At 44.8% G+C, this 23,613-nt stretch overlaps 1 protein-coding gene across 2 annotated transcripts; it reads right to left on the bottom strand.

Annotated features, from left to right (window-relative positions):
- Positions 1-8,945: 8,945 nt before the first annotated feature.
- Positions 8,946-22,022, bottom strand: LOC310835237 (perilipin-3-like). 2 transcript variants are annotated; one of them, XM_083720055.1, is made up of 7 exons: positions 21,945-22,022; positions 20,413-20,608; positions 19,479-19,561; positions 17,003-17,243; positions 12,729-12,946; positions 11,750-11,890; positions 8,946-9,798 (listed from the first exon to the last, which is right to left on the bottom strand). In XM_083720055.1, exons 1-7 carry the CDS (start codon positions 22,005-22,007, stop codon positions 9,457-9,459), a joined length of 1,284 nt encoding a protein of 427 aa, XP_083576181.1. In that variant the 5' UTR covers positions 22,008-22,022; the 3' UTR covers positions 8,946-9,456. The 2 variants fall into 2 exon arrangements, 1 of the variants encoding a protein (XP_083576181.1); XR_014559439.1 differs by lacking the exons at positions 11,750-11,890; positions 12,729-12,946; positions 17,003-17,243; ... (1 more) ...; positions 20,413-20,608; positions 21,945-22,022 and adding an exon at positions 10,286-10,447.
- Between the last annotated feature and the right edge of the window lie 1,591 nt (positions 22,023-23,613).

Here is a 23,613-nt window from a genome sequence, read left to right as displayed (position 1 = left end):
GCCCGCCCTCGACACGTGAAGGCCGCCAATCGAATTCGGGGGCGCGAGGCGGTTGAAAAGCCAATGGGGAGGAGGATTCCGAAGACGTGACTCTGTCAACATTCCACACCCCCCCCCACCACACACGCCCCGCTTAGATTTCGAATAGGAGTTCTGGGTGCTGCTTACTTGGGCCAACGCAATTTGAATCTGAATAATAATAATAATTATTATTATTTGAATAATAATAATAATATAATAATAATAATATAATTATTATTCTTCATTGAACGTTGAAGGTGTTGTTGTTGTTCACATTCCTATTTTTTAAAAAAACTTTTTTATTCAAAATTAAAACAAAACATATTATCCAGAAACATATCATCCTTATTTTTTCCCCATTGTTCCTCCCACACAAAATCCACCCACCGCCAACCCCAGCTTCCCTCAGTTCCAGTCTTTGATTTCTCTAAGAATGCTGTTTTCTGCATGTTACACAGTTGTGTTGTTGTTTAGTTGTTTAGTCGTGTCCGACTCTTCGTGACCCCCTGGACCAGAGCGCGCCAGACACTCCTGTCTTCCACTGCCTCCCGCAGTTTGGTCAAACTCATGCTGGTAGCTTCGAGAACACTGTCCAACCATCTCGTCCTCTGTCGTCCCCTTCTCCTTGTGCCCTCCATCTTTCCCAACATCAGGGTCTTTTCCAGGGAGTCTTCTCTTCTCATGAGGTGGCCAAAGTATTGGAGCCTCAGCTTCAGGATCTGTCCTTCCAGTGAGCACTCAGGGCTGATTTCCTTAAGAATGGAGAGGTTGGATCTTCTTGCAGTCCATGGGACTCTCAAGAGTCTCCTCCAGCACCGTAATTCAAAAGCATCAATTCTTCCGCGAACAGCCTTCTTTATGGTCCAGCTTTCACTTCCATACATCACTACTGGGAAAACCATGGCTTTAACTATACGGACCTTTGTTGGCAAGGTGATGTCTCTGCTTTTTAAGATGCTGTCTAGGTTTACCATCGCTTTTCTCCCAAGAAGCAGGCGTCTTTTAATTTCGTGACTGCTGTCACCATCTGCAGTGATAATGGAGCCCAAGAAAGTAAAATCTCTCACTGCCTCCATTTCTTCCCCTTCTATTTGCCAGGAGGTGATGGGCCCAGTGGCCATGATCTTTGGTTTTTTTTGATGTTGAGCTTCAGACCAGATTTTGAGCAGAAATTTGAGTGAGTTGCTTCTCTCCTGTCTGTCAGGATACCTGATAATGCCTTATCTGATTGCCTTTTCTGGGTAGCCTGTCCATCCCTTTGAGATGGTAAATACTGTAGTAGTTCCTGAATCTCTTATGCATATTGATAGTGTGCTCAGCTTAACAGATACTTTCCAGACTGTATTTACAGGGAGGTGTAAGCCCCTACAGTCCAAAGACAATTGGAAAGCTTTTCTCATTTCCTTCCTCCTTGCTGAAAAATATTTGAGGTCAATTTGGGAGAGTCAAAATGACTTAAAGATTGTTCTCCTGTTCTATTTCAGACACATGGTTTATATACTTATGTATGTGTTTGCCTCGTACATTTATGAACATTTATTTTTTATATATAAGACCTTAGAATTCATATAACAATTATTATGATTCACACCTCCCCAAATAGAGTTGCCAGTGATGGGGGTGGGTTTTTTCTTTTCTTCATCTGGTGGCAAAGTGATTTCAAAGCAATCTCTTCCAATCTATTGCAGCCTAACAGGATGGCCTCTTTAGAATTTGTCACACACATATGCACATGAATGTGTAAATCTGTCTGTGCTTGGCTATACCCAGATCTTAAATATACGACCTTTCACACACTTTGGAGGGTTTCTGTAACTTGGCAGAGAGAGAGAGAGAGAGAGAGAGAGAGAGAGAGAGAGAGAGAGAAGACCTGAAATACAGGTATCAATACAGGATGTAGAATTTTTCCTTGAATTATGGGACAATTCTGTATTACACAGGACAGGTGTCATGGAAATTCTGCTCACTATTGATCCAGAGTAGAATCTCAACGTATAGTTAGCAGAATAAAAACTTAAACACGTTGCGGGATTCCCCCAAAATGGACCAGAGGCAGTTGTATTTCATCCAGCAGAGCTTTACTGCTACTGAAGGCAAATGAGCATAATGGTCACAAATCCAATACAGTACATTCAGGATTGGCACTGTCCATAAGTTAAGCAGACTTAACTTAAACTTACAGTAACTTATAAAAAGTCTAAACCTTAACATTAAGCATACCATGTACAGAACACCACACCAAAAGGAAAAGAGATTGAAAGAGAAAGTGAAACCCAGGCTCCTTCTGGCCTTACTATTACAGTCAGCATGACCTTGACAGAAAGAGATAAGAGAAGCAGTTTAAGCTAGCTGTACTCAGCTTCTCTGAAGGAATAACCCAAACATCATGAACCTTCTGTTTGTTTCTTTCACACAGAGAAGCTTCCAGAAGCTTCTTGAATTAATTAGAATAGGAAAGATCTCTACACATCAAATCAATACTTTCTGTATTAAAAAATGCAAACTGACACACACAGCTCAAGTGTTGTGTGTGCAGATTGCACACACCTCGGGTGCAACATATAGGCTCCTCTTATCTTTGTCTTTTGAGGGCATCTTATTGAAACGTTATTATTTCCTTTGCGGTTTCTTCCCATGAAGGATCCCAAAGTGCTTTACAGCAGGATAAAAATATAGACAGAAAAACCAAAATATCATGAACCTTCTGCTTGTTTCTTTCACATAGAGAAGCTTCCAGAACCCTCTTGAATTAAGCAGAATAGGAAAGATCTCTACACATCAGGTCAATACTTTCTTCACTAAGAAATGCAAACTGATAAGCTCTACCTTCAACAGTGGTGTAATGTGGGGAGGGCATAGGGGCGGTTGCTCCTGGAGCAAAATTGTTAGGAGGCGCAACATTTCAACACCTGGTGCTGAATACAACTGCACACTTCCATCACTGGCTCCATTGAAAATGGCTTCTCTATGCAAACCAAGTAGTGTCCTCTCCAGATGACAGATGACTCTTCTTTCCTTATCTCTGTGGCTGTGATCTCCTGGGTGTGCAGACATGGTTAGGCATTTGAATGTGCATGTGTACTCCATCTGTTTCCATCCCTCCACGCGGCCCCGGTTGCTGGCAACCCACGCTACACCACTGCCCCCCAATCTCCACAGCAGTGTGAGATTGCATGTGTTCTAGGTGCTTACCCGGGGTCTATGTTTCCTTTGGAAATAAGGCACTGCAGAGACTATGGCGACTTTGAGATATATTTACACCTGAGTCAGAGTTTTGGGGTGTATGGGGTGTTAGGGGAGAGGAAGTACCTCTGGTGTGGGACACATCGTGCTCCCCTTGGAGTAGTTTGTCCACCTTTGGTCCCCACCCGGCACTCAGCTCTCACCTGTGGCTTCAGCATGCAGTGGCAGCCACACACCAGCAAGGGTTTCTGATGGTTGGTTAAGCCAGGTGAAGGTGATCGCTGGGTCTCAAACCCTTGGTGAATTAGCAGCTTCCCCTGCATGTAAGGACAGGCTCTAGCCGATTGAGTGGACAAGATCAATTAGTCAAGAAGGCGGGTTCTGCCTGAGCTGTAGAGGGAAATGAGAGGCAGATGGGGCTCATCATCCTGGGAAGGTAGCCCATCTAGGAGAAGGAAAATTCAGGTCCTAATCGTCCGCTGCCTTGCCTGTCCAGACTCATAAATTTCAATATGTTTTTTAAAATCTCTTCTACTGTTAATTTTAATTATTTTTTAATGTTTTTAAATTGTCTTTAACTGTTTTTATGTTTTTTATGTTTTTTATGTTTTAAGCGGAGACATCACCTTGCCAACAAAGGTCTGTATAGTTAAAGCTATGGTTTTCCCAGTAGTGATGTATGGAATTGAGAGCTGGACCATAAAGAAGGCTGATCTGCGAAGAATTGATGCTTTTGAATTATGGTGCTGGAGGAGACTCTTGAGAGTCCCATGGACTGCAAAAAGATCAAACCTATCCACTCTTAAGGAAATCAGCCCTGAGTGCTCAGTGGAAGGACAGATCGTGAAGCTGAGGCTCCAATACTTTGGCCACCTCATGAGAAGAGAAGACTCCCTGGAAAAGATCCTGATGTTGGGAAAGCTGGAGGGCACAAGGAGAAGGGGATGACAAAGGACGAGATGGTGGGACAGTGTTCTCGAAGTTACCAGCATGAGTTTGACCAAACTGCGGGAGGCAGTGGAAGACAGGAGTGCCTGGCGTGCTCTGGTCCATGGAGTGACGAAGACGCGGACATGACTAAACGACTAAACAATAAAAACAACAAAAACGTTTCTTGTAAAGTTTTACTACAGTCCACCAGCATATAAATTTTGTTAAATAATAATAAAAAAATAGTCCCAAACATCAGGAGGGCACCACGCTGGCGAAAGCATGTTAAGAGGATGTCACATTTACAGTATTGTTTCTAAAGTTTTATAGTGCTGAAAAAATATTTCCATCATTTCAGACCCAACAGTGCCAACGTGCTCTTTACTTGTGAAATGTTGACTAGCGATGTTTTCCCAGCTTTTAAATCCATTCACTTTGCTCCTGAGGTGAAAGCCGAAGCCTTCTGCGCCTTACTATCTTGCTGTGTTAGCTTACTGTAATATTTCATAGTTGGTGATAATGGATAGGGAGTGGCTATCCGAGAACAGAAAGCACTACGTAAGCTAAACTGAAGGAAATGAAAGTGAAGTGGGGAAAGGGAACATACGTACCGCATGAGCAATTTAATAAAAAGCTAAAGTGAGACCTCTAGCTGCAGCAGAAACATAATGCATTTGCTGAATGTTTGTCCAGCACTTCACATATTGGAATATCGGAAGCTGCCTTATATCAAGTCAGAACATTGGTATATAGAAGGAGAATTCCTGGGTGCCAAGATCCAGGCTTGGGCAAGTACTCTTTGGTGAGAGAATCTCAGCAGACATTTAAAATCACAAAATGTGCAACAAAGTAAAGCCAGAAAATATAGGCTGCTAGACTAAGGTTACCAGATGCCCCCGTTTCCCAGGGACAGTCCCTGGATTTACAAATCAGTCCCCTGACAAAATCCTATCATTCCTACTGAAGTTGAAAAGTGTCCCCGGATTCATTGAAAAAAATCTGGTAACCGTATGCTAGACCTTTAAAATATGCCCTTGTGAGTTCCAGAACTTCCGATTTCTCTTTATTGTTTTATTGCTGACCTCTGACTGACTCCAGTTCCTGACAATTAAATAGATCTTTGCATGTTGTTTATATGAGGCTGGTTATCTGTCAGCAATAAAACACCTAGTGTCAATGAAGTCCAGAAGAAGAAGAGTTTGGATTTGATATCCCGCTTTATCACTACCCTAAGCAGTCTCAAAGCGGCTAACATTCTCCTTTCCCTTCCTCCCCCACAACAAACACTCTGTGAGGTGAGTGGGGCTGAGAGACTTCAGAGAAGTGTGACCAGCCCAAGGTCACCCAGCAGCTGCATGCAGAGGAGCGGGGAATCGAACCCGGTTCACCAGATTATGAGTCCACTGCTCTGAACCACTACACCACACTGGCTTAGAATCAGAAGCGGATGGGGGTCAAGAGGCAGAGGTGAGGCAGGCTGCTGAAGACGCCAGGGCAGATCCCCCTCCTGCTGTGACTCAAGTGAGGACTTAAGTTGGCTACGTTTGCTAAGTCCCCACTTAGCTAACTTAAGTTGGCTTGGTGGGCAGTTAAGTGGGTTAGGTGAGCTAGATGGGCACTTAAGTGGGGCACTTAATTGGGCTTGGTGGGTACATAAGTTAGCTAAGTGGAGACTTAACCAACTGAGCCTACTTAAGTCCCCACTTAGCCAATTTAGCCCTCTGAAGCCCACTCAGTTTTTTGGGGGGGCAGCACAGAAAGTGGGTTTTGTGGCACAAACCAGCACCAAACCAGCACACCACTTTGGCTCTGGTCAATCAGACAAGGTTGGGCTTGGAGCTGTTTAATTGTGAGCCCAGCTGGAGTATCAATTACTCAGTTTGAGGGCCGGCACAAAACGCTGAATTTGCGGCACAAAACTAGCACTAAACTTTGGCACCCGTTTGGAGTCAATTGGACAAGGTTGGATTTTTTGCCATTAACCTGTGACCCCGATTTGCTGTCAATTGTTCTGGGGGGTGGCACGAAATGCGGGGTTTGCGGCACAAAACAGCACAAAACGAGAACTAAACTTTGGCATAAGTTTTCAGGGAACTCGGAATTTTGGGGTCGCACATTAATGAAGCTCCCTGTTACCTCTTCAGCTTCTGACACCTCCTCCTCCCAGTCTTCTCCCTCTTTTCCCTCTGGTCACCCATTATCATCCTACCACCAATCCCCTGGCTCTGAGCCTTCTTCCCCTGTGGGTTCCCTTGGCGGTTCCCCAGCTGATATCTCCCACCATTCCTCTGCATCCAGCCAGTCCATAACATTATTCTATACATTCCAACCTGACCTGGTGGTGCCAGAGACTGTAGCCTTCTGCATGCAAAGCAAGAGTGCTACCACTAAGCTACAACGCTTCTCATAGGCTGTGAATGCTATTGCTTATGTAGTCAAAATGACACCTACTGTCATAGAAGAGGGACCCCTGACCGTTAGGTCCAGTCGTGGCCAACTCTGGGGTTGCGGCGCTTATCTCGCTTTATTGGCTGAGGGAGCCGGCGTATAGCTCCCGGGTCACGTGGCCAGCATGACTATGCCGCTTCTGGTGAACCAGAGCAGTGCACGGAAATGCTGTTTCCCTTCCCGCCAGAGCGCTACCTATTTATCTACTTGCACTTTGACGTGCTTTCGAATTGCTAGGTTGGCAGGAGCAGGGACCGAGCAATGGGAGCTCACTCCGTCGCAGGGATTCGAACCGCTGACCTTCTGATTGGCAAGTCCTAGGCTCTGTGGTTTAACCCACAGTGCCACCCGCGTCCCAGTAGCTTTATGATAGAATTGGACAAATTCATGGAGAATATGGCTATGAATAGCTGCTAGCTATGATGACTGTACTCTGCCTCCATGACCAGGGACAGTAATGCTTCTGAACAGCAGTTACTGGAAGCCACAGGAGCTGTTCTGCTTGCTGGAAATAACCTTCTTCTTTGGCGATCACTTGTAGCCGAGTAAGATTGTTTTCCATGAACACGGTCCTAGCAGTTTGTCTGTAGGTGACTGTGGAGGCCAATTCTGGATCCACACGTCCTTCCACAGTGGGGACATAGGTTTCCGGGTGGGAGTTGATCACGGCGTGGATTTGCCAAGCATGCCTTCCTCTTAGCTCGTTTCTCCCTTTCATCCTGAGTTCAAGCGTCTTCAAAGTCCATGACACCTCTGCAACGAATTAAGTACTTAACCCGAGGTACCACTGTAGTATGAAATGGTACAGTCATACTGAGAGCCGATGTGGTATAGTAGTTAAGAGCGTCTGACTAGGACTTGGGAGACCAGCTATAAAAAAAACACTATGCAACGCTTTGAAAAGAAACCTTGCGAAAAGCTCAACAGAAATTCTTGTTGACTTGTGATTTCAGCTCTACAGCGCCATCTAGTGTCACATTGTTATAACACATTTATAACATCATAAGTCGACGAATGTAGATGAGTCTCAGGGTTAAAATTCCCCCGGGGACATGATGTTCACTGGGTGACCTTGGGCCAACAACTGCCTCTTAGCTTAACCTACCTCACAGGGTTGTGTGGATTAAATGAGGCATAAGGAGCAAAAAAAGGTGGGAGATAGATGCAGTAAATAAATATATGGGTATAGCCAGTATAGTTTGCATTTCGTGTAGACTAGTTCTGAGCTGTTACCAGCTGTGTGGTCTCCCCTCCTATGCCAGATATGAGCTCTATCTGTGTTCAAAGTGCATTTTTCTTTCACACAAAAACAACATAGCAGTGGGATTTATGTGGAATTCAGTCAGGCTTTTGATGAGACACGCCTGTTCTTTTCAGTTCCTCTTTTAGGAAAACAAACCGGAAAGTTGACACGATCCTCAGCCCAAATATAAAAGGAGACCCACCCTTCATTTCCCCTCCACTAGTCCCGTGACAGCCAAAGAAGCAAAGGAACCTCAAAGGAATAGAATCCAAAGTGGTTCCTAATCATTGCCTTCAAATTCTAGGTTTTAGGACTCTGTTCCATTGTTTGAAACCATTTTCAATGCTATGTTTTCAATGGTTGTGACCTGTGCTGGGGTCTAAGGGTGAAGGGAGGGAAAATAAAAATAAAACGCAGGGGTTGATTATGTTAAAAGGATGGAAACACCTCATTGAAGGGAGAGTTATGAGTTTACCTACTGGTCCCAATGGAGTATCCCATTGCTGAATAAAAATATATATTATATCCATCTGATTAACTTATTGCCCATGATTGATTGATTGGTTTATTACGGCCATTGGCCCATATCTAAAAACAATACATCAAAATTTATCCATAAACAATACAATTTAAACAGTTCAAACAGTGCTCAAATGCATCAACAATGACCCCATCAAATGGACAAAGCCAATTAGTGAATACCTTTTGGTCAGCTTTAAGCTGGTTTTGGGGCCTGAACTCACTTGGTTGCTATGGTGGGCAACTTGTTCTAGCATAACGTTTGGGGGAACATGGCCCCACTGATTCTCCAGAAATTTCCAAGTGGCTTTAGATACCATTGGCTATAGCCATGGTGGGGTACCTCCACCCTGCAGGAATACTGCAGCCATGTCGTGAAGCCTCCTCTGCCCAAAAGGGAGAGTAGCAATTTGCTAGTTATCGGGTACAAAAAGGTGTTTGTCGATTTTGGCCATTTTGTGAGGCCATGACAGTGGCTGGTATATACAAAGTCATTTCTGTGCTCCAGAGGGAATGGGGGGGGGGGGGCTCCTTTGGACAAGAGTGCAGTAGAGCACTAGCAGCTCAAACTTTTGTTCAGGAACAGAAACAACACCTCAGCTTTTCACTACTCTTTATTTATAAAATTCTCAAGACACATTTAAATAGCCCTGCATCGGTATTTGCCCCCTACATGGCAGGCCCCTTAAGATTTCTGCGGCTCATCAGACAAGGTCAAGTTGAACCTTTGGATTTGTTGATATAAGGCTTTGCTCAATATAATTATCAAAAAGGAGGACAGTTGTGTACACACCATAGGTTTAAAGCACATGGTCTCCCCAAAGGATCCTGGGAACTGTAGATTGCTCTTCGCAGAGCACCCATAACAAATTACAGTTCCCAGGATTTTGGAAGGTGGGGGTGAAGTCATGAACTTTAAACATATAAATTTGATAAACTGTTTGTTTTAAAACATTTGGAAGCATCTCTCATTCCCTAGAAACATCACCAGTCTAAGGAATTTACTATTAGGGACAATTTTAGTTCTTCCACTTTTTCAGAAGTCTTTATGCTACATATTGGCCCAAGAGGAGTAGACAAGTTCCAAGCAGAACCCCATGTCTGACACCCTTTTAGGCCTCTGCCTCCTTTTCAGATTCTTCCATAGAGGTTTGAGCAGGAAAAAAGGACCTAGCCACCAACGTTGTCAAAATCACGTATTCCATGGTCTCAAATATGGTCTCCTGGGCCTTCTCAATCTTCTCCTGGCTCTCCTTCAGGCTACCACTGGGAAGGTCCTTCAAGGATCTGGCACCAGAGAGGGTCTCCTGCAGGTCTTCCATGCTGCTATATGTTTGCTGCACCTTTTCTAGGAGATCAACAGGGAGGCCCTGCGCATTAGCCAAGAATGTCTGGCAGATATTCCGCATCTGCTGGCTGATGCCGTAGGTCAAGCTTAGAACCTGCGATTCTGCCTGCCATGGAGTAGAAGGGAAGAGAGGACTTGTTAGAGGACATGTTTATTGTACACCACCCTAAGCTTTCAGTACAAGTATTTGAGAGAGGCTAAGAAAGAAGGCAGGGACGCGGGTGGCGCTGTGGGTTAAACCACAGAGCCTAGGACTTGCCGATCAGAAGGTTGGCGGTTCGAATCCCCGCGACGGGGTGAGCCCCCATTCCTCGGTCCCAGCTCCTGCCAACCTAGCAGTTTGAAAGCACATCAAAGTGCAAGTAGATAAATAGGTACCGCTCCAGCGGGAAGGTAAACGGCGTTTCTGTGCGCTGCTCTGGTTCGCCAGAAGTGGCTTAGTCATGCTGGCCACATGACCCGGAAACTGTACGCTGGCTCCCTTGGCCAATAAAGCGAGATGAGCGCCACAACCCCAGAGTCATCCGCGACTGGACCTCACGGTCAGGGGTCCCTTTACCTTTACCTTTAAGAAAGAAGGCACGTCTACTTACTCATGCACTGAATGGCAGTACTGATTTCTCTACAAGGCTGCAACCCTCCATGTTGCTTGGTGCACACCACTCCAGTGCTCTGGACCCATTTTGGGAGGCTGCAGGCTGGGGGAAGTCAAGCACTACTTCCCCTTCTGCCCATGTGAGAGGCCAGAGAGATGCTTTTTGCACAAGCGAAGGAGCTTTGAACCAACCCTCGGCATTGTCTTCACTCATGTTTACCGAGAACTGCGGCAAATATTTGCACAAACATCTCACTCTTCAGGAAGGCTAGATTCCACCCACCCTAAATCCAGCAACTTTGCCCGGGACAAAAGTTGCTTAGCATCAGAAATGCAGCAATGGAAACTGCCCTGTGCCAAGTCAGAACATTGGTCCATATAGCCAAGTGTTGTTTACACTAGGGGAGGGTGGGAAACTTGTAACCTTCAGGTGTTGTTTGATCCCAACTCCCATCAGCACCAGCACATGGTTGGGAGGTGAGGAGAGCAAGCTGGATTTAGAAGAGGCAGAGGAACCAGAGACCAAATTGCAAACATGCGCTGGATTATGGAGAAAGCTAGAGAGTTCCAGAAAGACATCTACTTCTGCTTCATTGACTATGCAAAAGCCTTTGACTGTGTCGATCACAACAAACTATGGCAAGTTCTTAAAGAAATGGGAGTGCCTGATCACCTCATCTGTCTCCTGAGAAATCTCTATGTGGGACAAGAAGCTACAGTTAGAACTGGATATGGAACAACTGATTGGTTCAAAATTGGGAAAGGAGTACGGCAAGGCTGTATATTGTCTCCCTGCTTATTTAACTTATATGCACAATTCATCATGCGAAAGGCTGGGCTGGATGAATCCCTAGCCGGAATTAAGATCACCGGAAGAAATATCAATAACCTCAGATATGCAGATGACACAACATTGATGGCAGAAAGTGAGGAGGAATTAAAGAACCTTTTAATGAGGGTGAAAGAGGAGAGTGCAAGATATGGTCTGAAGCTCAACATCAAAAAAACGAAGATCATGGCCACTGGTCCCATCACCTCCTGGCAAATAGAAGGGGAAGAAATAGAAGCAGTGAGAGACCCTGATGTTGGGAAAGATAGAGGGCACAAGGAGAAGGGGATGACAGAGGACGAGATGGTTGGATAGTGTTCTCAAAGCTACCAGCATGAGTTTGACCAAACTGCGGGAGGCAGTGGATGACAGGAGTGCCTGGCGTGCTCTGGTCCATGGGGTCACGAAGAGTCGGACACGACTAAACGACAAGAAAAACATCTGGAGGGACACAGGTTCTCCATACTTGGTCTACAGCAGTGTTTGGCAAACTGGGGTCTCCAGCTGTTTTTGGACTACAGTTCCCATCATCCCTGACCCCTGGTCCTGCTAGCTAGGTCTGATGGGAGCTGTAGTCTAAAAACAGCTGGAGACCCAAGTTTGGGAAACACTGTTGCTACCTCTAAAGCATACCTCTAAAAGACTCTCTTCATAGCTCTGGCTTGGCATTGGAAGACTCCCATTCCACTCCACCAAGATTGGTTCCATTTCCTTCTGGTGATTAGCAACTTTAGGATTCAGTTGCCTATCCAGAGACTGCAAGGTGTACTTTATCTGGAAAGGCATTTTCAAAATATTAACATTCAATATAAAGAAGTACTTTGCAGCTATTGTTGAGCAATAGCTTGAACTCCATTCAGCCACTCCCATTCCATCTTTCACTAGAGACCTTTTCAAGCATTATCTTAAGAGCCACTTCAATGTTCTGCCACAGAAGTTAGTAAAGAGGTGGGCAGGAGCTACAGTACAGTGGTACCTCAGGTTACATACGCTTCAGGTTACAGACTCCGCTAACCCAAAAATAGTGCTTCAGGTTAAGAACTTTGCTTCAGGATGAGAACAGAAATCGTGCCCCAGTGGCGCGGAGGCAGCAGGAGGCCCCATTAGCTAAAGTGGTGCTTCAGGTTAAGAACAGTTTCAGGTTAAGAGCGGACCTCCGGAATGAATTAAGTACTTAACCTGAGGTACCACTGTATTGGATTAGACTTTCAAGAGCTTTCAGCTGAGTACTCGCTATACTCATCTCTGCTCCAAGGGAAGTCTGGAGAGCAGCGGCACAAAATGAGCCTTTTCAGTGGTGGCTTCTCATTGGTGGAATCCGCTCCTAAGGGAGGCATGCCTGGCGCCACCATTACGATCTTCTTTAAGCGCCAAGCATTTCTGTCTCAGTGGTTATTCCAAACACCACTTGCCCAGACCCCATTAACCCTTCTGCATATCCAACATGACGTTCTCATGGCGTTGGACTACAAGTTCCATCATCTCCAGCCATTGGTCATGCATGCTGGGGCTGATGGGAGTTGTAGTCCCACAACTTCTGGAGAGCACCATGGTGGGGCTACCTCTGTCCTCTAGTCAGATCTTGGAACCAGAGGAGTAGTTCAGTTCTTACCAACAAAACAGATTCTTGAAGCTGGGAGAGTATCTCCTGTGTGCTTCGCTTGATCCTTTGCATCTTTGCTCGAGAACTCTGGTAGACTCTGTGTCGGAAAAAGGCTGAGAGAGCGCCCAGGCGCCGATAGTAACTCTCCTCTTCTTTCTCCTTTTTGACAGGAGCTGTTTCAGCAGCTTCTTCGGGGTTGTTTATCACCATAGAGGCTGCGAGGGCAGCTAGAAAAGAACATACACGGTCTTCACAAAAATCCTCCTTTGCATGTTAAGTGGCTATTTATTTCTGCAACCCCCATAAACCTACCGTATTTTTCACTCTATAGGCCGCACGCGACCATAGGACGCACCTTGTTTTAGAGGGGGAGAACAAGAAAAAAAAATTATCCGCCTCTCTGCTCAGCGTCCCTTCAGCGAAGGGGCAGGAGAAACAGAGCCCCTTCCATTTCTCCTCCCGCTGCGCTGAAGCAGCGCTGCGCAGAGAGGGGGAGATTTTTTTTCTTGTTCTCCCCCTCTAAAACAAGGTGCATTCAAGGTGCGTTCAGTCACCTTCAGTGAAGAGGCTTCGGGTTCCTTTCGACCTGCTCTTTGGGGCTGGCGGGGGGAAGCGCTGCTTTCCCCCACTGCCAGCCCCAAACAGCAGGTCGGGGAGCAGCGGAAAGGCTGTACGCAGCCTTCCCGCTGCCCCCCGAGCTTGTGGGGCTGGCGGTGGGGGGAAGCGCTGCTTTCCCCCACCGCCAGCCTCAAAGATCCCTGAAGCCTTCGAAGTGCATTGCAAGTTTCCGCTGCACTCCGCAGGCTTCGGGTTCCTTTTGCTGAAGCCGGGAGAGCAAGACTGTATTCGCTCCATAGGACGCACACACATTTCCCCTTAATTTTTGGAGGGGAAAAAGTGTGTCCTATAGAGCGAAAAATACGGTACCTTTTTACCAATTACCTGGCTACAGCAGAACCAATGTAAACAAGCTCAGAGCATCTTTTACCCATCTAGCTTTATGGTTTCGCATGATGCTCTCTGATCATACAGCTCCATATTGATTTTTTAAAGAAAGATTTATAACCCAATTTTGTTATAGTCCAATTTTGTCTCCATAAAAACCCACTCAAAACAACTGCCCTCCTTGGGGCAGGGACTTGTATTTGGTTGCAATGTGCCAGGTGCATGAATGGATAATGTTTTAAGATTTTTTTTAAAAAAAAACTGTCTAAGACAAGCAACTGACAAGCAATGGTCAAATCACAGCATTGGTCCCATCTGACTCATTATGGTCTAGCAACAACACACAAACGTTTCAGATCGGACACTTTCCCAGTCCTAGTTGAAAGCTGAACCTGGGAACATTTTTAAAACAAAAACACCAAGATGGCTGTTATGTGCTGAGTTGAATAGGATCCAAAAGGCAGCAGTCTGATTGGTCCTAGAACAATAGGATCCAAAATGCAGCAGTCTGATTGGTCCTAGAACAATAGGATTCAGAATGCAGCAGTCTGATTGGTCCTAGAACAATAGGATTCAGAATGCAGCAGTCTGATTGGTCCTAGAACAATAGGATTCAGAATGCAGCAGTCTGATTGGTCCCCGAACAATGCAGCAGTATGATTGGTCCGCAGGAGCCACCCAATCCAGCCCCAGGTGGAAGTGAATCCGCAATCTGATTGGCCCAGGGGAGAATCCCGGAATTAGCCAATCACGTGTGGCCCATTGTGTAAATAATGTATATAAAGCAGATATTTTGGGGGAACTTTCATTCCTCACTACCATGAGCTGAATAAAGAGCATGAAATCCACACTCGACTCCGAGTATATTTCAATGGCATTCTGGAAATCTGTTCAGGATGCAGGGTACCCCCTGTGATGCTTGAGACCATCTTTCTTCTAAAGTCCTGAGATGTGTTCTGGTCAACTCTCTGCCCCTCCACAATGTTCCTGAACTGGTACAATTTTTATTTCACTTCTAAAAATTTTAATATACTAAGGAGCTTCTGGCAAGCTGCGATGGAGGATGGCTGAATTCCATCACTGCTGTACGTTCCGGAATCAGAGGCTGAGAAGGGAGTAATCAGTCTCCCTACACTCCCTGGCCCCAAATTCAGAAGGAAGGATGGGGTTGGGGGCGCTGGATGGAAAGCCCGGGACGTTTCTTGGCAGCTCTCCAAAGTCGCTTCCATTTAACAGCAAGCTTCCAATTCTTAAGATGAAAAATTGGATTTAGATTTTGGACGTGATCTGAGCGAAGGGGGAGAAACTACTCTGCTAATTAATTCAGCCACTGAGGTGGTGAAAAGGATTTGAACGGAAAAAGGATTAACACCTACGTAGACTTCGTATGTTGGAACTGAAAGGGTGTGTGTGAGCCTCCTTTGTTATTATATTTTGTTTTGCTATGTTATATGGCAAAATCCTCCTCTGAAAGAACCAACTGTCTGATTATTTATAGCAAGCTAGACTGGAGAGGTGGTGTATTTGGTGATATAATATGACGAATACAGTGGTACCTCAGGTTACATACGCTTCAGGTTACAGACTCCGCTAACCCAGAAATAGTGCTTCAGGTTAAGAACTTTGATTCAGGATGAGAACAGAAATCATGCTGTGGCGGCGCAGCGGCAGCAGGAGGCCCCATTAGCTAAAGTGGTGCTTCAGGTTAAGAACAGTTTCAGGTTAAGTACGGACCTCCGGAATGAATTAAGTACTTAACCTGAGGTATCACTGTAATCATTAACTGTGTGGAAACAACAATTATTCAAAAGTGGAAAACCAAGTTCAAAGTATTTGTCTGCAGATATATTTGGAAGAGGATAAAGAGTTTCCCAACTTTGATTTGGAAAATGACTGGAGAGACGCCAAAAAAACTTTGGAAGTTTGCCTGGATCAGATGACGCAACTCCAATTAACCGAGCGGCCATGACTGGAAGTATATCAGCTTGTCGAATTAAATGCGGAGCCTGAGGGGGATAGGATAGGTGCCTTTTAATATCTTACTTAACATTTGCATTCCCAGTTTTATATGGCAAACCTTCCCTGGACAGGTTAACCATTTGAAGGTCTTAAAAGGATTGGGCAGATGCCTTGATCTGATTTTATCTGCTGCCCGAGGTGAGAAGATTTTTGGACTGGTTTGGTGGAAACATCATTTTGTGAAGAGATATTGTGAACATGCAGAGGGAACTCTGGACATAAATTCCACACAGAATATATTGTTTTGTTTTATCTCGCTTGTTTGATAAACTCAGAGGCTGTGAAAAATAATGAGGATTAACATTGGAATGATTTATGGGAACTATCGCAAAAATTATGAAAGCAGTAGAAGATAATCAGACCCCCCTGACCTCAGAACATGGGAAGATACCTCCAAATTTTTTTATACTTTGGCATAATATTTGGATGGTTTGATTATCGGATAATATGTATAATTTGGAATATTTAATATGGTTTGATTGGATTATTAAAGCGGAAAATTTAATAAATAGTTTTTTTAAAAAAATAATAATAATGTTAATATACCACTAAATCACACACTAAATCAAAGTGGTTTACAATTATTATCTATAGGAATACAAAAAGGGAGGCGTGAGGAAGTCAATGAAACAAGTGAATGAAAGATAAGCTTGAAAATATTGGAAGTGTTCTTAATTGTTCTTGTTTTGTTTTGTTAATTCAATGTTTTATGTAGTGTTTTTGTTTCTGTTTCTGTATTGTATTATATTGATTTGTTTAATTCCTTTTCTTTCTTTTTGTAATCTTTAAACTCTTAATAAATATTATTTTTTTTAAAAAAAATACAATTATTATCTATAATAATAATAATAATAATAATAATAATAATAATAAATTAATTATTTGTACCCCGCCTATCTGACTGGGTTGCCTCAGCCTCTCTCGGCAGCTATAATCTACAATATTATGGCAATTTTTAAAATAACTTCAGTAGACCAGATTTTAGACAGTGAGATGGAGAATAAGTATGGCCCATACCTTAATAAATAAAAATAATTAATTAATAATAATTTATTACTTATACCCCGCCCATCTGGCCGGGCCTCCCCAGCCACTCTGGGTGGCTTCCAACAGGCTATTAAAAACACAATAAAACATCAAACATTAAAAACTTCCCTAAACAGGGCTGCCTTCAAATGTCTTCTAAAAGTCAGAGAGTTGTTTTATTTCCTTGACATCTGGTGGGAGGGCGTTCCACAGGGCGGGTGCCACTACCGAGAAGGCCCTCTGCCTGGTTCCAAATACATTCTCCCTCACAAAAGCAGCTGCAATAGTCTCACCTAGTTCTTCATCTGTTACCGGCAGGTAGTATTCTATCATCTCCACAGATGCCTCTATCATGTGGTCAATACCACTAGTCACCATCTGCTTCATATTGCCCTCCATCACGGTGTTCATGCCAACCACCACTGCAGATACGGCCATCTTCATCCTCTCCTGGGCAGCCTCTTTGACCCCACCTGCTAGACCTGACACTGTATCCTTGGCACCCTGGACAAGGCCTTTGGCATTCAGCACTACCTGCAGAAGGAATTTTTAAATGATATTCTCACATCAAGAAGAGAAGAGAAGTGAAACTCCAAGCCAAGAACCAGAGTGGAGCCCCTCCCAAGTAAATCTGGAAGGATCTCTAGTTTCCTAGTCATCGACTCCAATTTGATTCACCCCATCAATGGATGGCAGTAATTCTACACACACGCAACCCTGAGGGAAATATGTTTATTCCGCCCCCCTTTCAGCACTGATAGATAGGCGATTGTTAGGAACAAACAAAAGAAATATGAGAAATCGTGCCACAGGGCACGACAAAGGAGTCCTGTCAAGTTTCTACATGTAAAACTTCTGATATTACAGTGGTGCCTCGCAAGACGAAATTAATCCGTTCCGTGAGGCTCTTCGTATAGCGGTTTTTTCGTCTTGCGAAGCAAGCCCATTGACAGCTTAGCGGATTAGCGCTATTAGCGGTTTAGCGGCTTTTAGTGGATCAGCTGATAAGCGGCTTAGGGCTTAGGAAAAGGGGGGAAAAGGGAAAAAAACCCCGCAGGAACTCGCAAGACATTTTCGTCTTGCGAAGCAAGCCCATAGGGAAATTCGTTTTGCGAAGCGCCTCCAAAACGGAAAACCATTTCGTCTAGCGGGTTTTCCATCTTGCGAGGCGTTCATCTTGCGGGGCACCACTGTATCTGGGCAGTGTAATTGTGCAGAGTCAGACCATTGGCCTGTTGGGCTCCTCCAGACCGGAGTTTTGTTGTGTCAAGACCATATTGTCGAATACACCCACAACAGTTCACGACTGATGGATTTATTCTGCTTTATTAGCTGTTCTGCGATGCGTCCCCAACGCTACCACGTTATTGCTGCCTGGAGGAGTTATAGAACGCTGTAAGCAGGGCAATAAATATATACAGTCATACCTCAGGTTACAGGCGCTTCAGGTTGTGTTTTTTCAGGTTACGGACCAAAACCTGGAAGCACCGGAACGGGTTACTTCCGGGTTTCGGCGGCCGTGCATGCACAGAAGCGCTAAATCGTACTCTGCGCATGCGCAGAAGCACCAAATCGCAACCCGCACGTGCGCAGATGCAGAGCTGCAAACGTGCATCCCGCACAGATCACGTTCGCAACCCGAGCGTCCACTGTATATATAAAAACTGGAACATTTGTGGTAAAAAAAAAAAAAAAGTTATGGGATTTCAGCAGGAAGTTACAGGATATGGACTGCTTGGAAATGAAGCTGTGTGACCATAATTTTGGCAGGAATATGGAAATGTAAAGAAAATGAAGGTACATTCTTTCACCTTTGGTGGACGTGTCCAAGGATTAAGGTTTTCTGGGAAATGATATACAATGAAATGAAAAAGGTATTTAAGTATACCTTCCTGAAGAAACCAGAGGCCTTTCTCCTGGGCATGGTTGGCCAATTGGTGCCAAAAAAGGATAGAACTTTCTTTATGTACGCCACAACAGCAGCGAGAATACTCATCGCAAAGTGGCCAATTGGTGCCAAAAAAGGATAGAACTTTCTTTATGTACGCCACAACAGCAGCGAGAATACTCATCGCAAAGTACTGGAAGACACAAGATCTACCGACCCTGGAAGAATGGCAGATGAAAGTAATGGACTATATGGAACTGGCGGAGATGACTGGCAGAATCCGAGACCAGGGAGAAGAGTTGGTGGAAGAAGATTGGAAGAAACTTAAAGACTATTTGCAGAAATATTGTAAAATTAATGAAAGTTAAAATAATGTTGGATTGAAACGAACTGGTTCTAGCAATAAGGTTAGAATGAATTCGCAAAAATAGGTTGATAATAGATGAAAATATAAAGTTACAGTATATTAAGATATTGGATTAAGAATAAAACAAAGAGGGGAAGGATTTGCTGAACTAAATATGTGAATTGGAATACAGAAAAGGGAGGTGTGAGGGGGTCAGGGAAACAAGTAAACGAAGTATAAGCCATGGAAAGATGGACTTCTTTTTAACTGTTTGTTTTTTCTATTTTCTATTTTTTCTTTTTTTTCTTTGTTGACATCTATTTTGTAACTCATTTGTTTTTCTAAAATCTTAATAATTATAATATATATATATATATATATAATTTTGGCAGGAATAAACTGTAACGAAAGTGGGAATGTGCATGATCACCCCAGTAGCATCAGGGCACTAATAATCATAAATGTGTAACAGAAAGGATGCCGGGGTTGGGGGAGCTGACTGTCTACACAGAAGAAGCAGAGGTGGAGCCATTACCTTTTCAATAGTCTGCTGCACAACAGGCAGAGCCTCTTGCAGTTTGTCAAGGCCCTGGCAGGCGTAGGTATTTGCTGAAACAACTGTCGAAAGAGAAGAAGACATTTAGCCTTTCGCTGGCTGCCTCATCGCTTCCTTCAAAATCAAAACTTACTTCAAAACCATGTGACAACTTAGAAGTTGACTTGGTGCATTTTCAACTCAGCTTTAAAAGCTGAAAGGGACACGGGTGGCACTGTGGTTTAAACCACTGAGCTTCTTGGGCTTGCCGATCGGAAGGTCGGCGGTTCGAATCCCCGTGTCGGGGTGAGCTTCTGTTGCTCTGTCCCAGCTCCTGCCAACCTAGCAGTTCGAAAGCATACAGGCACAAGTAGATAAATAGATACCGCTGCAGTGGGAAGATAAACGGCATTTCCATGCACTGTGGTTTCTGTCATGGTGTTCTGTTGTGCCAGAAGCGGTTTAGTCATGCTGGCCACATGACCCGGAAAGCTGTCTGTGGACAAACACCGGCTCCCTCAGCCTGAAAAGCCATATGAGTGCCACAACCCCATCGTCGCCTTTGACTGGACGTAACTGTACAGGGGTACTTTACCTTTACCTTTTACCTCAAAACCAAAATGGTGACCAAGTGCAATCAAAGCACAGGTTAGTTTTACTTCAGCCTTTTAATGGGACGTATTTGGTTTTCAATATTGTATTTGCATTGCAATATCGTAATCAAAATGTATATAATCATATTTTGTATTTGTGGTATGTATAAACATTGCATAATAGCCCACCCTTTTATCACACATCGAAGGGTGGGGAGCTTAGAATGGATTTCTAGGCTTGCATTGCTGGTACTGAGGAGCCTTGAGACACCCACACCTAAACGAGAGACCTAGGAGGGAGCCAAAACATTCCTAAAACTATCAAGCCAGGATTTACTTACTCTGAGGTTCAAGCTTATTCAGGACAGGCTGTGCACTGCTCACTGCCGAGGAAGCAATCTTCTTTAGTCCAACTTCTGCCATACCACAGACTGCATGGATGGCTGGATGGGACGCCTTCGCAGAGTTATACGTAGTGGAAAGGATCTCGCAGGTAATGCTGACCAGGGGCAGATCAGTTAGCCTTTTTATGACACACTGGGAAGAGATACTGCATTGGGTCACCACCTTCTTAGACCCTAGAGAAGATGCTAAACTGTTGCTTTCTCATCACAGATAGGTAGCCGTGTTGGTCTGCCATAGTCAAAACAAAAAAATTCCTTCCAGTAGCACCTTAAAGACCAACTAAGTCAGTTCTTGGTATGAGCTTTCGTGTGCATGCACACTTCTTCAGATACGTGTATTCTTCAGATACGTGTATCTGAAGAAGTGTGCATGCACACGAAAGCTCATACCAAGAACTGACTTAGTTGGTCTTTAAGGTGCTACTGGAAGGAATTTTTTTGTTTCCTCTCATCAGTTCTGTGTTTTGACTGTCAGCGTAATTACCGTATTTTTTGCTACATAGGACACACTTTTCCCCTCTTAAAAACTAAGGGGGAAAGTCTGTGTGTCCTATGGAGCAAATGAAGGGGGCAGGCAGGCAGGGAAAGCCCCCAAGAGCGGCACACAAGCTTCACGCGGCTCTTGCGGGCTTTTCCCCAGGAGGGAGAAGGGACTGACGCGGCCAGTCAGTCCCTTCTCCCTCCTCGTAGAAAAGCCCGCAGGAGTGGCGCGCTCCTTAAAGAGTGGAGAGGCTAAAGAGGAAGCCAAGGCAGCGAGCGGGATGGATAGCGCTCGCTGCCTTGGCTTCTTTAGCCGCGCTGGAGAGGTTTAGCTCCCGACTGGAGAGGTTGCGCAGCTATGGCAGAAGCCAAGACAGCCAGTGGGATGGATCCTGCTTGCTGTCTTGGCTTCCTTGCTCTTTGGGGCTGGGGGGGGACCCGGGCTTCCCCCGCAGCCCCGAGAAGCTCTGAGAGAATATTTTTTTTCTTGATTTCTCCCTCTAAAAACTAGGTGCGTCTTGTGGTTCAGTGCGTCCTATAGAGCGAAAAATACGGTATACTAGGCAGTTTCTACTGTAGGTGGAATATTCTGCTCTGCAGAATGACCTGGGCTGGGCTCTTTTAAGAGTTCATAACAGAGGCATGGAAGCCGCCATGTTTTTGTTTTTAAAAAGGCATTGTAGCTCTAGTCAGATTTGGAGTACAGCTGCTTGCAGTTACTGTCAAATAAGAATACAAAACACCAGAAAATCCTTCCTTGTGTAGTGTCGCCCTTTGGGGAGGAAGTAGTCAGTCTAATTTTTAATGTTTGATGCATTACTGTATTTTAATATTTTGTTGGAAGCTGCCCAGAGTGGCTGGGGAAGCCCAGCCAGATGGGCGGGGTATAAATTATTATTATTATTATTATTATTATTATTATTATTATTATTATTATTAACTTGCTGTTTGAGTCTAAAGCTTAAATGGTGCAGCAAGAACCACTTTACCTGTTGTCCCTTTTCGGTGACCTCATGGCTCTCAGCTTTTCCATTTCCTTCATTGTTAGACATGGCGATGATGGAATGTCACTGCAGAAAGCTAAAGAGAAGCGTCAGCTGTCATAAGAAGGTCCATTCACATTGCACACAGTGGAGAAAGTACTCAGAAACCAACTTGAGAACTGCAAGTCTGTTTTGCAGGGAGCATTAAGAGTCAATGCAAGTTTTCTACATAGATAACTTCAAGCATCCCCACACTGCTCTCTCACAATCCCTCCTGAACAGAGCCTTCCCCACGATGATCCTTTTAACCACCACGCAGAGTACCCAAGAGGTCAAACAAAATAAAGGTAAAGGATACTACAGGTGTGTTAGTTATCTTCTGGCGGTTCCCTCACTGTGAGAAGCCAAGTTACAGGGAACCAGGCAGAGGGCCTTCTCGGTAGTGGCGCCCTCCCTGTGGAACGCCCTCCCACCAGATGTCAAAGAGAACAACAACTACCAAACTTTTAGAAGACATCTGAAGGCAGCCCTATTTAGGGAAGCTTTTAATCTTTGATGTATTACAGTATTTTAATATTTTTTTTGGAAGCCGCCCAGAGTGGCTGGGGAAGCCCAGCCAGGTGGGTGGGGTATAAATAATAAATTCTTATTATTATTATTATTATTATTATTATTATTATTACTCTAAATGAAGCTAACTGGTCTACTCCTTCCCTTTCTGGCATACCCAAGGTTTCCAGCTGTTTTGGACCACAATTCCCATCATCCCTGACCACTGGTCCTGTTAGATAGGGATGATGAGAGTTGTAGTCCAACAACAGCTGGAGACCTGAGAAAAACAATGTTGCTTTTTTATTGCCTTTTCAGAACAAATGTTGCTCTTATTAATTGCTTTTTTTATAAAGGTCATAAGGCCATAAGGTTATAATGGTTCGGGGATTTTTATCTGGGGATCTTCTAATATAGTCGTACCTTGGAAGTCAAACAGAATCCGTCCGTCTTCCAAAATGTTCGAAAACCAAAGCACGGCTTCTGATTGGCTGCAGGAAGCCAACTGACGCTTCGCAGGTAAGATTCGCCTTCTGTTGTGTGGGCAGGGCGGTCCCTCCCCCTACTGGCCAATGCTCTGGCAACGCCTCCCCAGGCGGGATTGGGCGATTGGCTGAGGTAGGTGGAGACCTCCAGGTATCCAGGCTGAGGAGGGCAAAGCCAGCCAGAACTACTGGGAGCCACACTGGGATCGGGGGGCTGCGCGCGACCACGCAAAAGGCGCCCCCCATCTGATGTGGGGGAGCAGTCATTACAGATTGGAGCCAAAGGAGACACACATTTGCCCAAAGGCCATGCAGGAAGTTGATAGCAGAAGTTTGGATCTGACGCCTCCTATCTCCTAGCTCAGTCACAGACAGCATTAGTTAGGAGAAATGCAATATTCCTGCACTACAAGCCTAGGGCAGGAAGCATTACAATCTAATTAGAGGAGGCTTTTACCCATGACGGGACGCAGGTGGCGCTGTGGGTTAAAGCCTCAGCGCCTAGGACTTGCCGATCGAAAGGTCGGCGGTTCAAATCCCTGCGGCGGGGTGCGCTCCCGCTGCTAGGTCCCAGCGCCTGCCAACCTAGCAGTTCGAAAGCACCTCCGGGTGCAAGTAGATAAATAGGGACCGCTTACCAG

This window comes from Podarcis gaigeae, assembly GCF_964106915.1.
Source record: "Podarcis gaigeae genome assembly, chromosome: 17".
In the NCBI taxonomy this organism is placed as follows: Eukaryota; Metazoa; Chordata; class Lepidosauria; order Squamata; family Lacertidae; genus Podarcis; species Podarcis gaigeae.
Note: the sequence above shows the minus strand (reverse complement) of the source record. Positions and strands in the feature narration are given on the sequence as shown.